The 12759-nt window shown below is 34.3% G+C and overlaps 2 protein-coding genes and 1 non-coding gene across 3 annotated transcripts; 1 reads left to right on the plus strand and 2 right to left on the minus strand.

Moving 5' to 3' along the window:
• Positions 1–293: 293 nt before the first annotated feature.
• LOC144435253 (uncharacterized) lies at positions 294–5589 on the plus strand. Its single transcript, XM_078123841.1, has 6 exons — positions 294–397; positions 1753–1851; positions 3225–3371; positions 4218–4384; positions 4822–4903; positions 5038–5589. Exons 1-6 carry the CDS (start codon positions 296–298, stop codon positions 5107–5109), a joined length of 669 nt encoding a protein of 222 aa, XP_077979967.1. The 5' UTR covers positions 294–295; the 3' UTR covers positions 5110–5589.
• LOC144435252 (protein canopy 4-like) lies at positions 4349–12186 on the minus strand. Its single transcript, XM_078123840.1, has 6 exons — positions 11999–12186; positions 10842–10971; positions 10065–10151; positions 9710–9842; positions 8396–8516; positions 4349–7412 (listed from the first exon to the last, which is right to left on the minus strand). Exons 1-6 carry the CDS (start codon positions 12108–12110, stop codon positions 7231–7233), a joined length of 765 nt encoding a protein of 254 aa, XP_077979966.1. The 5' UTR covers positions 12111–12186; the 3' UTR covers positions 4349–7230.
• Positions 7488–7562, minus strand: Trnat-agu (transfer RNA threonine (anticodon AGU)). The gene has a single exon. It is a non-coding gene; the product is annotated as a tRNA-Thr (tRNA).
• Positions 12187–12759: the final 573 nt, after the last annotated feature.

Below are 12759 nucleotides of genomic sequence, written 5' to 3' on the forward strand. Positions count from 1 at the left end.
AAAATCAAACAATCAAAATTACCCGCTTTGTTCATTCAAGTTTTGCGCATTAATGTATTCATTGAACAATGAATATTAATCCACAGAGTAAACAGAAGGGGTAGCTATTTTATCTATGTTTTATCCAGTCCTTTTGCGTCCATTGGACTCCCTTGTAAAATGAAGTAAATCAAATATTCGTCTAATGTATTTGGGCCGGACGACCTATGACAGTCTACCCGATTCCTATTCTAAATCTGATTCTGAGCATCTGAATCTGAATCTGAATCTGAGTACAATTTCACCGTTGTTCAAGATGTCGGAAGTGGAGATATGCAAACTGGCGTACGACGGACAGTTCGAACTTTTAAAGCGGAAGATAGGAGCAGACAAAAATCTTGCAACCAAGAAGGATGTGGTAGGATAGTACAGGTTATTTTGCAATGTGTTGTGTCAAAAATTAACAGCATTTGCTCATTGCTTGGTGTGATATGGTGGCCATCATGTCGATGAGTAGGCAGTTTCGAATGTACGCACATGGGTCTTGTTTATAGTTGAAATGATTTGCATATATTATTATATGTACATGTTTAAATATAATTACATGTATAACAAGTTCTGATAAGCTGACTTTTACCTGCATATATTTCACCATACAACCACACTCTCTGGTGGTAGTGTATGTAGCATAATAAAGATTAGTCTAGAATTCTAAACTGGTACAGTATTCATTACTAATACCAGTCTAGCTCAGTTCCCAACGATCGCACAGATTTCTGTGCTACCTGCAGTGCAGTGTTCATATAAACATCATGATGTCCTGGCGTCCCCACGTGATTTTAGTTTAAACAGACAGGGGGAGGAGTCATTCTACAAACATGAGAAAGGTCGAAGTCTATTGGTGACGACAGCCTGTCAATTTGTGATGATTACTTGACATGCGCCATTCGTTCTTCACTAACCAAACACACTTGACAACTTTCGTTGGGAACTGAACTAGACTGGGTATTAGTAATGAAGATTTTAAAATGTAATACTGTACCAGTTTAGAATTCTAGACTAAATAAAGATTGATTGATTGACGGATTGATCAAAGATTGATATAGCTGGATTGATGTCCGTATGTAAACAATTATCAATCACACATTTCAGATTTGATCACTTCAATAAGTAAATCAGTGTAAATCAGTTGAAAGTAGTGACATCAGTTATAAAAAAAAATGCTGTATTTTTAGTATTAAATTACATGTACCGGGCCTTTACCTGCAGTAACAAAGAGATAAGATAGAAGGGAAAATAAAGAAAAAAGAAAGAATTTTTTCTGGTCAGCGTGCTTTGGTCTTTTTTTTTCATTTGTACATGTCCAGCCCATGCAGTCTGCAGATCTGTGGGGAAAATACAAAAATAACCCTCCCTATTTCAGTGAAGACTACTGCAGAGCCAATTGTGAAAAAGCAAACGACATCTGCCCTGCTTACATATATACTCTAAAGTACTAAATAAAAAGAACAGTAACTGCCATGTATAGTAGATTGAGTGACAGGTTTGTTGAGAATAAAACAAAAACAAAAACAAAAAAAACATGTCGTTGCACAACTTTAGACAGAAAGTCCTGACCAGAAACAACCTTTTTTTTTGTTGGCCTTACCAACACTTTCAGGCCAACTCAGTAGATTTTACCAAATGATCTCTACTGTATTTGAAAAGGACAAATAGAAGAACTAATACTGGGTTTGCTGAAGAAGTTCATCATTTGTTTCCATTTGTTTACAGTCAAATCGTATGCCCTTACATTGGGCAGCATCTGGAGGCCACTATGATATAGTGGAATATCTTTTGAATCTAGGGGTACCAGTAGATGAAGGAGATGACGTAAGTATAATATAAATAGTGATATATTTGATTAAGAACATTTATGAGTTTTTCACCCAAGTTTACTATAAGCAGTACAACTATAAATTTCACCATTCGTAATTCAATGCCTTTTTGAGGTTTCAATTGCCACAGAAAGTCCTTCCTAGGTTTTGTACTTTTTCTCTCTCTTCTTTGCTCCCATTGATATAGCTGAGAACCGTAATTGACGATTTCCATCCTAGCATCCGTAGACCTCCACATAATAAAGTTTACTTCTGGCCGCCACAAGAGCCTCCAGCCTCGCTTTTGAGTCAAAATGTCGGTGACTGTAGAAAGTGACATTCACGACTTTTATCATGTTTTTAGTGAAAAATATGATGAACATTGCAATGATTATATCATCAGACAATTTTTCTGAAGTGCAAACCTTTGGTGTGTATAAATTCATTATTCCTCTAAAATACATCATCAGGGATTCTTTTCCGTCACATCATCTTGAGGGAATGCTGTACTTCAGTTGCTGCAAAAAAGTTGTCAGGTTTTACAATGATGTAAAAAAAAAGATTTGAAGTGGGCATATGGATGAGGATTGGGTGGTCATTTCAACGTGAAACAACACATGCCAAGTCCTTGTTTGTAACTCAATACATTGCAAAACATTAATAAATGGGTAAATTGTTTGTTATTATACATACAATGCATAGTGTATTAGGACTGAAGGGTTATAAAATGGAATGTGTTTTCAGTGTTGTGTAGTATGACTTGCAAGCACCAAACCATTGATCCAGATTAAGCATACCGTCATTTTCTATAAGCCTTTCCAAAATTTGCCATGGTAGTGCTCTTCTTCCTGTGTATGTACCTTGGGGGTGTACAAGGTATAGGTTTACTCAGTTAATCATAGAGCACTGCTGCTTTCCCCAATGTCTGAACAATACGAAAAATATTCCTGATTTACACTAATACAGAATACAAAGGGACAAAGCTTAGTAGAATGAGGTGATGATACCCGCTATTTCAGCGAGGGCGCTGTATTCTCTATTTCCTGTTTGCAGTCTGGAATGGCCTATTGATATATATATATAAATATATATATATATATATATATATATATATATATATATATATATATATATATATATATATATATATATATATATATATATATATATTGAGTTGTCTGATGATCGCACCATGTGTGAAACTCCGAGTTACAACCAAGAAAGAGTTCCAGTACTACCAAAACTATTACGCTCTGCCACTGCGGTATAGAGCACTGTCTTAGCAGATTGATACTCACCGAGTTATATATATATATATATATCAACATTTACCATACCTGTTTTGATGTCTGTTATTTGACAAAGCATATCTTGTTTTTGACATTTTAGTCAGACTGGAGACCCCTTCTCATAGCAGCATCTGCTGGTCATCATAATATAGTGGTTGCTCTCATAGGTAAAGGTGCCAAAGTTAATGCAACAAACCAAACTGGACAAACCCCATTGCTGTACGCAGCCTCCAGGAATAGAATAGAGGTAAGTGTCTGCTATGCTGCTGTTCTTTTGAGTGTTAATTGGACACACAAGTCATGTAAAGATATACTTATGCTTATTCGGGAATGTATATAAGATCCAATAGCTGTACTTCCTTGACTTATGTACCAACATTTTACTAATTACTTCAAGTAATTCTCTTAAATAGTATATTTCTGTGTTGCTTTTTTATAAATTCCACGTACCCCGATCTAAAACTCATCTACACCCGTGGTTACTTTATTTACACTGTATTGCTTTTCTTCCAATTTAATTTATGTCAAAAGAATCATTGAAAGAATGAATTAGTTTTTGAGATGACATTGAGTAAAAGGACAGCGAGTTTAATAGTACAGTTATAAGCTGTTTTGTACTCATTTACTTCTGATTGTAGAGACTGGGTACATATGACATTTCAACTGTCTTTGATTATACATTTTTTTTGTACATACCTACATTTACCATTGACACATGTCAGAAACAAGCCTCTACATATACATTTACAAAGATGTATCATAACCAAGCAATTCTATGTAGTATATTACACATAACTTGGTGTGACATCTGTGTAATAGCATTGTATATCTGCTCATGCTTTGTTGGTTGATTGTTTGTTTGCATCAGCAGTACGATGAACCTCATTTTAATCTAACCAGTGCTTGCAATGCGTGCCCTTGGCAATATGACAACTTGAAACTTCCTTATCATTTAATCCATGTGATTGATTGGTTGATTGATGGATGGGTGGATGGATGGATGGCTGAATAGATGAATGGGTGGATGGATGGATGGATGGATGGATGGATGGATGGAATGACTGATTCATAGATTCATTTATTGTTACACCAGGTGGTTGAGACGTTATTAGATCGTGGTGCTGACCCTAACAGATGTGACCAATTGAGTGCCACACCACTTCACAGAGCTGCATCAAAAGGCAATTTAAAGATAGTGGAACTTTTATTGGAACATCATGCTGCTGTAGAAGCCCAAAATGTAGAAGGAAATACACCATTGTGAGTAGAAAACAGTAACACTGAACAAATTTGTACGATGTAACAACCATGTATGTACTTATTATGATAAGTAGTTGAATAAATTATAACAAAACAAATAGACTGAAAAATGCAAGCTCATGTTAAAGTACAATATCTTCCAAATTATTAAAGTGAGTATAATATCTAGATGTTTATCCTCTTTGGTACAAATATGCATGATAGCTTGTCAGTCTATTTTGCAGAATATGTATTACTGGTGAATGTTTTTCAGTCTCTACACCCAACTTATTTTTTGTATACTATGTTTTTCCCCTCATCCTACTTCAAAGCATTATAAAATGCTGTTACTGCGATGTTATCTATTTGTCATTTTTTCCACACATTTCGTAATGAAAGTAGACGTCATCAGGCATCTATTTATTATTGAATGAGAGTTTTTTTGTTCTTTTACCCAGACACTTAGCATGTGAAGAAAACAGAACAGAGGAAGCCAAGTTGTTAGTAGAAGCAGGTGCCAGTTTACACACTATGAACAGGGTAAGGAAATCATTTTGTCTTCAGGGTGTAGGATACATGAAATGTCAATGAATGAATCCTTGAATGTTTCAAATTTTTCTGATCAAATTACTTTGTCCGTGTAATTTGATGTATTTTTTTCTTCTTGTTCACAGGATGACAAAACACCATTGGACTTTGCTGAAAGAAGTCTTGGGAAAATGCTTGAACATTTAAGCCAGGGTTGATATCTAGATTTGATGTCTAGATTATCCCTGTATAGTTTCCTGCCAGCATTAAACTAAGTGACATGAAAACACGATTTTATACAACAAACAAAGTGTATTCCAATGGTTTTGCAAACCCAAGCAACCTGAAGAAGATTTGACACTTATAAATTCTGGTTTATTCATTGTTCTATGCCTTTAGAAATGTTGTATTCCTAGAAGGATGTCATTGATGCAATCTGGTAAAAATCTCTTAACTGTCTCCTATCAATAGAAGGATGTCAAAGTATCACAATTTTTTTTTACAATAAACAAGTTAAAGTACAAAATGTATGTTTGTTCACATGACAGTAAAGCAATTAAACTACAATACAGTACAAATCATAGATAACAGTACAAATCAAAATGTCGAATGCATCAAATTCTTACATACATATATAAAATATCCATCTGCAGTGTAACAGTAATAACATTCAAGAATCCCTGTCATGTGAACCCTACCACTAGGTCAGCTAGTCTGGATGCCAACTGTGGTTTCTAACCACAGTGAGTGAAGGAATAAATCGTAACGATACTGTATAGGAACTAGACTATAGGTCAGCCACGTTGGCATTTCAAGAGTAAATCAAAACAAGGTTTAATAGCTCTATAGTTGATTTTCCAGTTCCAAGATGCACTGCATGGAAGGACGTCGCTTATTTTGTTAGATGTGATTTAGTCTTGTGTTGTCTTTATTACGTTTGAAATAACATTTTCATCAGGAAATGATGGAAAGACGGTTGACTACTTTAATTGTGAGTGATTTTATAGATCAAAGACTAAACAGCATCAATGACAGACAGTGATTTTACAGGTGAACCCAGGGTACGGTCAGGTGACAACCATCCAATGAGTAGCGCATACAGACCCCTCAGCATACACAACACATGGCATTGTATGGAGAGACGCGCAATGCATCTTGGAACCGGCAACAGGTCTATTACATATACATAGATTCTTGAGTGCACACCTATTTGAAAATAACAAAGAATATTTAAAAAGTTACGTCAACAATACAACACTGCCAATGGCTACACAGCACATCTGATCATTCATTCATATATATATATATATATATATATCATACACACATGTTTTATAACAATCCACTGAGAAAGATCACAAATCATATTACAAGTTTCTTCTGCATTTATTGACTGGTAAATGTGGATGCAGAAATGCACACCAGTCAAAGAAATCTACCAATGTCGGTACATACAAATAATTACTACATGTAAAAGGCCTCAGTATCTATAGACCACAAAATCTTGTCTACATATGCCCACTATCTAAGCAGTAAGTACAAAATCATTCCTCCTATACAACAGTATGCCCGCCATCTAAGCAATACACATGTTCAATATGACTTCCATTAGGGTGACCTAAGTTATGTCCATTTATCCCATGATCCAACCAACCCTGTCTGGCAAAATAATGAAAAAAATTAATGTCTTCTATGTCAGGATTAGAAAAACTAGGGTCAGTGATTGTAAGATGGTGACCTACATTTGCATATCATTTGCATACCTGAATGCAAATTGTTGTTTATTGCTGAAATGGCTCAAAGTTTCCTTCTGACTTTAATTATTATTTCCAAGTCATTCATTAAAGTACAATTATGAATTGAAAGTATCACCAACATGTATGCATACACTTACATTTTGTAATACTTTATTTTTATTTTCAACCAACCAACTAACTACCTAACTGACCAATCATTTTTAAAGTGTTGTGGTGAGAAACATAACACTAACTAAGGTCACCCATATGGTACATCTACAGTACACTAACTCATATTCACTCTATCAAAGCCATACTAGAGGAGGAAACCATCCATTCTCAAATTTGTTCAGCCGTTTACATAACATAACACAAAATAACTTTGTAACTTAGGAAAAACACTTGACACCAAGCAGATAATCTACAAACTGTTCAACATTATTGTTAATTGGTACATTCTTCACAACATGTTCTTTAGTGTACAAATAAATCTTTTCTATTGCGCAAACAATATTCTATATGATTAAAAACTTAGTTGAGTTGTGAGCAGAAAGGATAACAAATATAACAAAACAGTGAGCCAAACTCAACATAGAAATAGTATCATAGATCGTTATGCATATGTTTTGGTATTTTTGTATCTTGTTCAGTTTCATTGTCTCCTTTTTGTTGCTTCTTTTTCTTTTTCTTGGATTTCTTTTTTTCTTTCTTTTTCCCGTCTTCATCTGTACTAGGCTGATTTCCGTCAACTCTCTCCATCCCTGTCCACTCCTCAGCAAGGCATCCTATAACAAATAAATCAAGTGATCTGTTCAAATATATATATATGAATATGTTATATATATATGAGGAAAGAAAAGTGACACATGTAGGAATCAAACCCACGTCCCCTTAAACACTAGTCAGAGTGCTCTAACCAGCTGAGCTAACGTGTCAACTGGTAGATTCCGTGAATTGTTCCAAGATGTCTTCGAGGATAGAAAGACATCTTGGAACGATTCACGGAATCTACCAGTTGACTCGTTAGCTCAGCTGGTTAGAGCACTCTGACTAGTGTTTAAGGGGACGTGGGTTTGATTCCTACATGTGTCACTTTTCTTTCCTCATTTATATATAACAAATTTATAAAGTCTTATGGTGAGTTTCTTTCACTTATACCCAAAAATATATATATGGTCATTTTTTCAAAGACAAATGAATCTGGGTCTATTCAGTAAGAAGCGCAGAGAGAGAACAAACATACCCTTGTCACTAATTAAAGGTGATTATATTCAAATTTTAAATCTGTCCCAATTTCAAAGTGTAGTTCCCATCAAAGTTATCGTACAAGACAGGGCAATCTAAGTTAGTTTAACCAGATATTCCCATTTCTTGCCAGGGTTTTCCATCAACATTATGGTACACAATATGAAATCTATGCAAGTTTTACCAAATCTTCTTCTCTGTTACTGGGGTTCTCAACCAAAATTAAAGTACAAATTATATAGATCTGACTAACAGATTTCGCCATCTATTACCAGGGTTTTCCATCAACATATTTATGGTACAAGGTATAGTGATCGTAATAACTTTTTTCCAGCTTCCCCAGTTCTCTGTTACCATGTTATCCACTGGAACATCATCTTGCACATTCATGAGAGTAATGTGAATATGTCTCAGCTGCATGTTACCTGTAATTTCCATTTTTTGACATTATTCATTTAATTTATGTAATCATATACCAATGTGTATTTGTGTTTGATAAATTGAGATTGATTGACGTTCTTACCAATTTCATCTTTGGCAAGTGCTCTGTCTTCACATAGATATTTGATTAGTGGTGTATCATCTTGAAAGTTATAGTACCATTCTTCTAGGTCATCCTCATGATTCTCTAGTAATTGCTCACACTTGTATAAAGTGACAAAAAAATAAAGCACAATGTAAATTTTTCACATCACTATCAATCAGTACATACTATGATATTTCTTACCTGCTGAGTTGACAGAGATAATTATAATAACATCATATTATAGGCAACATAACTTGACATTACATACATCATATTATAGGGAACATAACTTTACATTTAATACATACATCATATTGTAGGAAACATAACTTGACATCGTATTATAGGGAACATAACTTGACATTACATACATCATATTGTAGGAAACATAACTTGACATCGTATTATACGGAACATAACTTGACATTACATACATCATATTGTAGGTAACATAACTTGACATGACATACATCATATTGTAGGTAACATAACTTGACATCGTATTATAGGGAACATAACTTGACATTACATACATCATATTGTAGGGAACATAACTTGACATGACATACATCATATTGTAGGTAACATGACATGACATACACATGTACATAATGTTATAGGTAACATAACTTGACATGACATACATCATATTATAGGTAACATAACGAAATGATATACATCATATTATAGGTAACATAACTTGACATTACATACATCATATTGTAGGTAACATGACATACATCATATTGTAGGGAACATGACATGACATACATCATATTATAGGTAACATAACTTGACAAGACATACATCATGTTATAGTAACATAACTTGACATCATATTATAGTAACATAACATGACATACATCATGTTATAGGTAACATAACTTGACATAATATCATCATCAAAGTTGGACTTTGAAATCATTATTTCATAGTATAAGGTGGTTTAACAACATGGTACACCTGTGACAGGCAAGCATTTACAAGTGGAACTTGTCACAAACAGGAAATAAAAGATACTGAATTGGATTGACATGTTGGAAGTACAGAGACACGTATGGCTTGATAAGAACAGTTTTATAGGCTCTTTACATGTACATGACATGCAGGAGAAATTTGATATTCATCTAATTATATAAAGAGACCATAAAACTGTTCTTATCCAATAATGAAATATAATACAAATATCCCCAGTTCCAAGATGCTGTGCCAAGTGTTATTACTCCAATGCATTTGTTTACTTTCTCTATTTGTAACAAGTTTTGCTTGTAAATGTTAGCCTGTCACTGGTTGTAAAGTCTGCATACATACATATTTTTTCATGACTGTAATTTCAGCTGACGGCTGATCCCACATTTCATACGGAATTCCTAATTCTACCTTAACACCTTTATCCACTAATCCATGCAGTGTTTTAAAGGTTTCACTCATTCCTTTAGCAAACCTGTATGAGAGAGAACATTTAGAATTAGAGTACTTTCATTTAAATTTTATCTACAGGCTTTTTGGGGTTTGCCTTTTGACCGATCATTTATTCCTTACGAATAAATAAACAGTCAACATTAAATTCCTTGAAATCAAGATATTGAATATAATTAGTCATTTTTACACTCATTTACATGTACTACTGAATATAAATTAAACAAACATTTTGTTTACATCTTACCTTCTACTTCCACGCCTTTCTGCATGCAAAGTATATTTTTCAACTTCTTTACATATATTTTCAGTTGCTTCAATAAACCTCAGTTCTCTGAATAGAACAAAAATTGTTGATCAGAAATCTATTTTGTAGGGCCGGGAAATATATACTTTAATACAATACTCAAAGATACACAACAGACTTAAGGTAACCAAAGAAGGCAAAGAGACAGAGTACAATGATTGTTCCCACATGATATGCTGACTATTCAAACAAAATAGGACAATTTATACTGCATACTTTCTCTGTTCTTGGAGTCTTCATAAAACCCTAATTTCACTCAACTCTCTTTTAAATCTTACCAACATGTGAAATGTTTAGTTATGGTATCGACTGGTTGAATGAATGGCACTCCATCCAGTGGCTTTTGATGACATCCAGACCAAGCATCTAACAAGGTATTTATAGAGGAAGGTAGCTGACCATGTTCCTGGCTAATGGCCTGTATATGGCCTAACAATGGTCTGCAGCACTTCTGAATGCCTCAGATTTTGGTCCCTCTTTTACCAAATAAAGCATCTTTAGAAAAGGTTAGATGTTTAGAACCTGAGCAGTACATCTCTGTTTATCTGAGTAACTCCCCCCCCCCCTCAAAAACAACAACAACAACAACAACAGCGGTTGTTTAAAACAGCCTAGTATCAGAATTTTACCTATATTATAGTATATACCTATTACACAGAAAAACACACAAGGAAGTTAAAGTCTAATAACAATAAATGTTATGTGATTCATACTTACGATGTACGATATGCCACACTTTTTGTCCTGTCGCCTTTGGCATCTAGTTGATGACCGATATCAATCTTTTGTTTGGATCTCTTGGTTTTATCAAACTGGTTTTGCAATTCAATGGTAAATATTTTACAAACTGTAATACAAATAAGACTAGTTAGGTTATATTTCAAACGGTTTGAGCAATGAAGTATTAAATCATGTGATTTAAAAGTCATCATCTGACATTAAAGTAAATATAAAACTACACAATTTTTTATTTAGTGCAAATATGGATCATTCACAAATCATAGATATGATGTTTTAAAAATGACAGCACGTCTTTTGAAACTATACTGTGGAGCAAATTTCCTAAGGCTGTAAATAGCAGAGAAATTAGAAACTATGGTAGATATTATATTAAAGTAACAATGTTCATAAAAATGTTGCCAAGAAATGTGTGAACAGGATTACACGGCTTATTTTGAAATATTTTATCATTGAAAAAGAAAGATTTTGAAGTAAAAGGTGGAACAGGCTTCTAGATTATCTAATGACGTTATTCCCAAGCATTGCTTCCTAGTTTTGATACTAACATTCGTAGGTAGTGCGATGTTGATATTCTAGTAAGATGAACATGGATCTATAACTGAGTTATTCATATGTGAACTAAGTCATTGAAAGGTTAGAGTCAGTAACAAAATACTATACAATAGAATCAAAACTAGGAAGCAATGCTTGGGAATAACGTCATTAGATAATCTAGAAGCCTGTTCCACCTTTTACTTCAAAATCTTGCACTAAATAAAAAATTGTGTAGAATATCAACATCGCACTACCTACGAATGTTAGTCTTAAAACAATACTGAAAAAGCAAACATAAATAAATCAAAGAGAAAGGGCAACGTGAAAAAGAGGAAGTACCATGTATGCCGATGTCATTCTATTACCACTTCCCTACAAAACACATCATTTTCAATTCAATCCACAGGGTCGTCATGCCATGACGGCTGTTCCTGTAAAGTTTTCTTTCTGTGATATGTATGTTATTGCTATTTTGTATATTCTGACGTGAAAATGAGATCAAGTACTAGTACAATATGTATGTATACATGTGAACTTCGATAGTGTTGACATTTCACTGGTACTTCCGGGTTGTCTTGAAATCAAACTCTTCCGTTTACCTTCACATTTCGATGGATCTCGGTGTGGGTCTTCACGATCATTCTCCTCTGCATTACTAGTCACAAAGTAGATAAAACCTACGAATAAAATCACCCGCAAAGTAGTCTTCATTGCATTGAATGCTTCAGAATTACTTCTGCAAGACGACACTGCGAACACCAGTGCACAGTTCCGTCGCTCTCGGCCACCCACGTGTGTTGTTGTAAATGGTCACTAAATGGGACCCTTTAACTCCATGCTAAAAACTGTATGTTCGTCTGCACATATTTCGTTCGAGTAATTAGAAGCTGATCAATAATTAAATGTTTCAATAATTCAGTAATTGATATAAAGTGAAGAAAAAAAAACTTACTTCGTATGAGTACTTCGATTTAGGAAGAGTCCTTAATGCCAAAAAAACCCACAAAACTTATAAATGTTTCATATTGAAGATAGACAGTAACATGACTGTACTTGCATTGGACGCAACTATTATGAAGATGGACACAAACAGACTGAAAAGCGAAAGTGTGTCAAAATGAATCTTTTTCTTTGCATTCTAATTTGTAATACTTGACCACCTTTTATGAATTTTTTATTTAAAGTTCATTGAATCCTGTGATGTCGAATCATATAGTATGTTCATTAGTAGGAAAAGTTATTATAGCTCATCTCAGGCGGAGCATCTTTACGATACAGTCCCCTGCAAGACAAAATGAGTGGAATCGTCAAGGGACATCGACTCTAGCGCTGACCCGGATGTTCTCGTAACCATGTTTGA

Source organism: Glandiceps talaboti, chromosome 5, assembly GCF_964340395.1.
Source record: "Glandiceps talaboti chromosome 5, keGlaTala1.1, whole genome shotgun sequence".
NCBI classification, from domain to species: domain Eukaryota; kingdom Metazoa; phylum Hemichordata; class Enteropneusta; family Spengelidae; genus Glandiceps; species Glandiceps talaboti.

Bases quoted from the DNA above. Each gene is read 5' to 3' on its own strand.
- LOC144435253 (XM_078123841.1), top strand. From the start codon at position 296: ATGTCGGAAGTGGAGATATGCAAACTGGCGTACGACGGACAGTTCGAA. The intron at 1,852-3,224 runs GTAAGTATAATA...TTGACATTTTAG, and splicing joins CAGTAGATGAAGGAGATGAC to TCAGACTGGAGACCCCTTCT. The intron at 4,385-4,821 runs GTGAGTAGAAAA...TCTTTTACCCAG, and splicing joins GTAGAAGGAAATACACCATT to ACACTTAGCATGTGAAGAAA.
- LOC144435252 (XM_078123840.1), bottom strand. From the start codon at position 12,110: ATGAAGACTACTTTGCGGGTGATTTTATTCGTAGGTTTTATCTACTTT. The intron at 9,843-10,064 runs GTAAGATGTAAA...TCTCTCATACAG, and splicing joins GAAAGGCGTGGAAGTAGAAG to GTTTGCTAAAGGAATGAGTG. The intron at 7,413-8,395 runs GTAAGAACGTCA...TATTTGTTATAG, and splicing joins ACTTGCCAAAGATGAAATTG to GATGCCTTGCTGAGGAGTGG.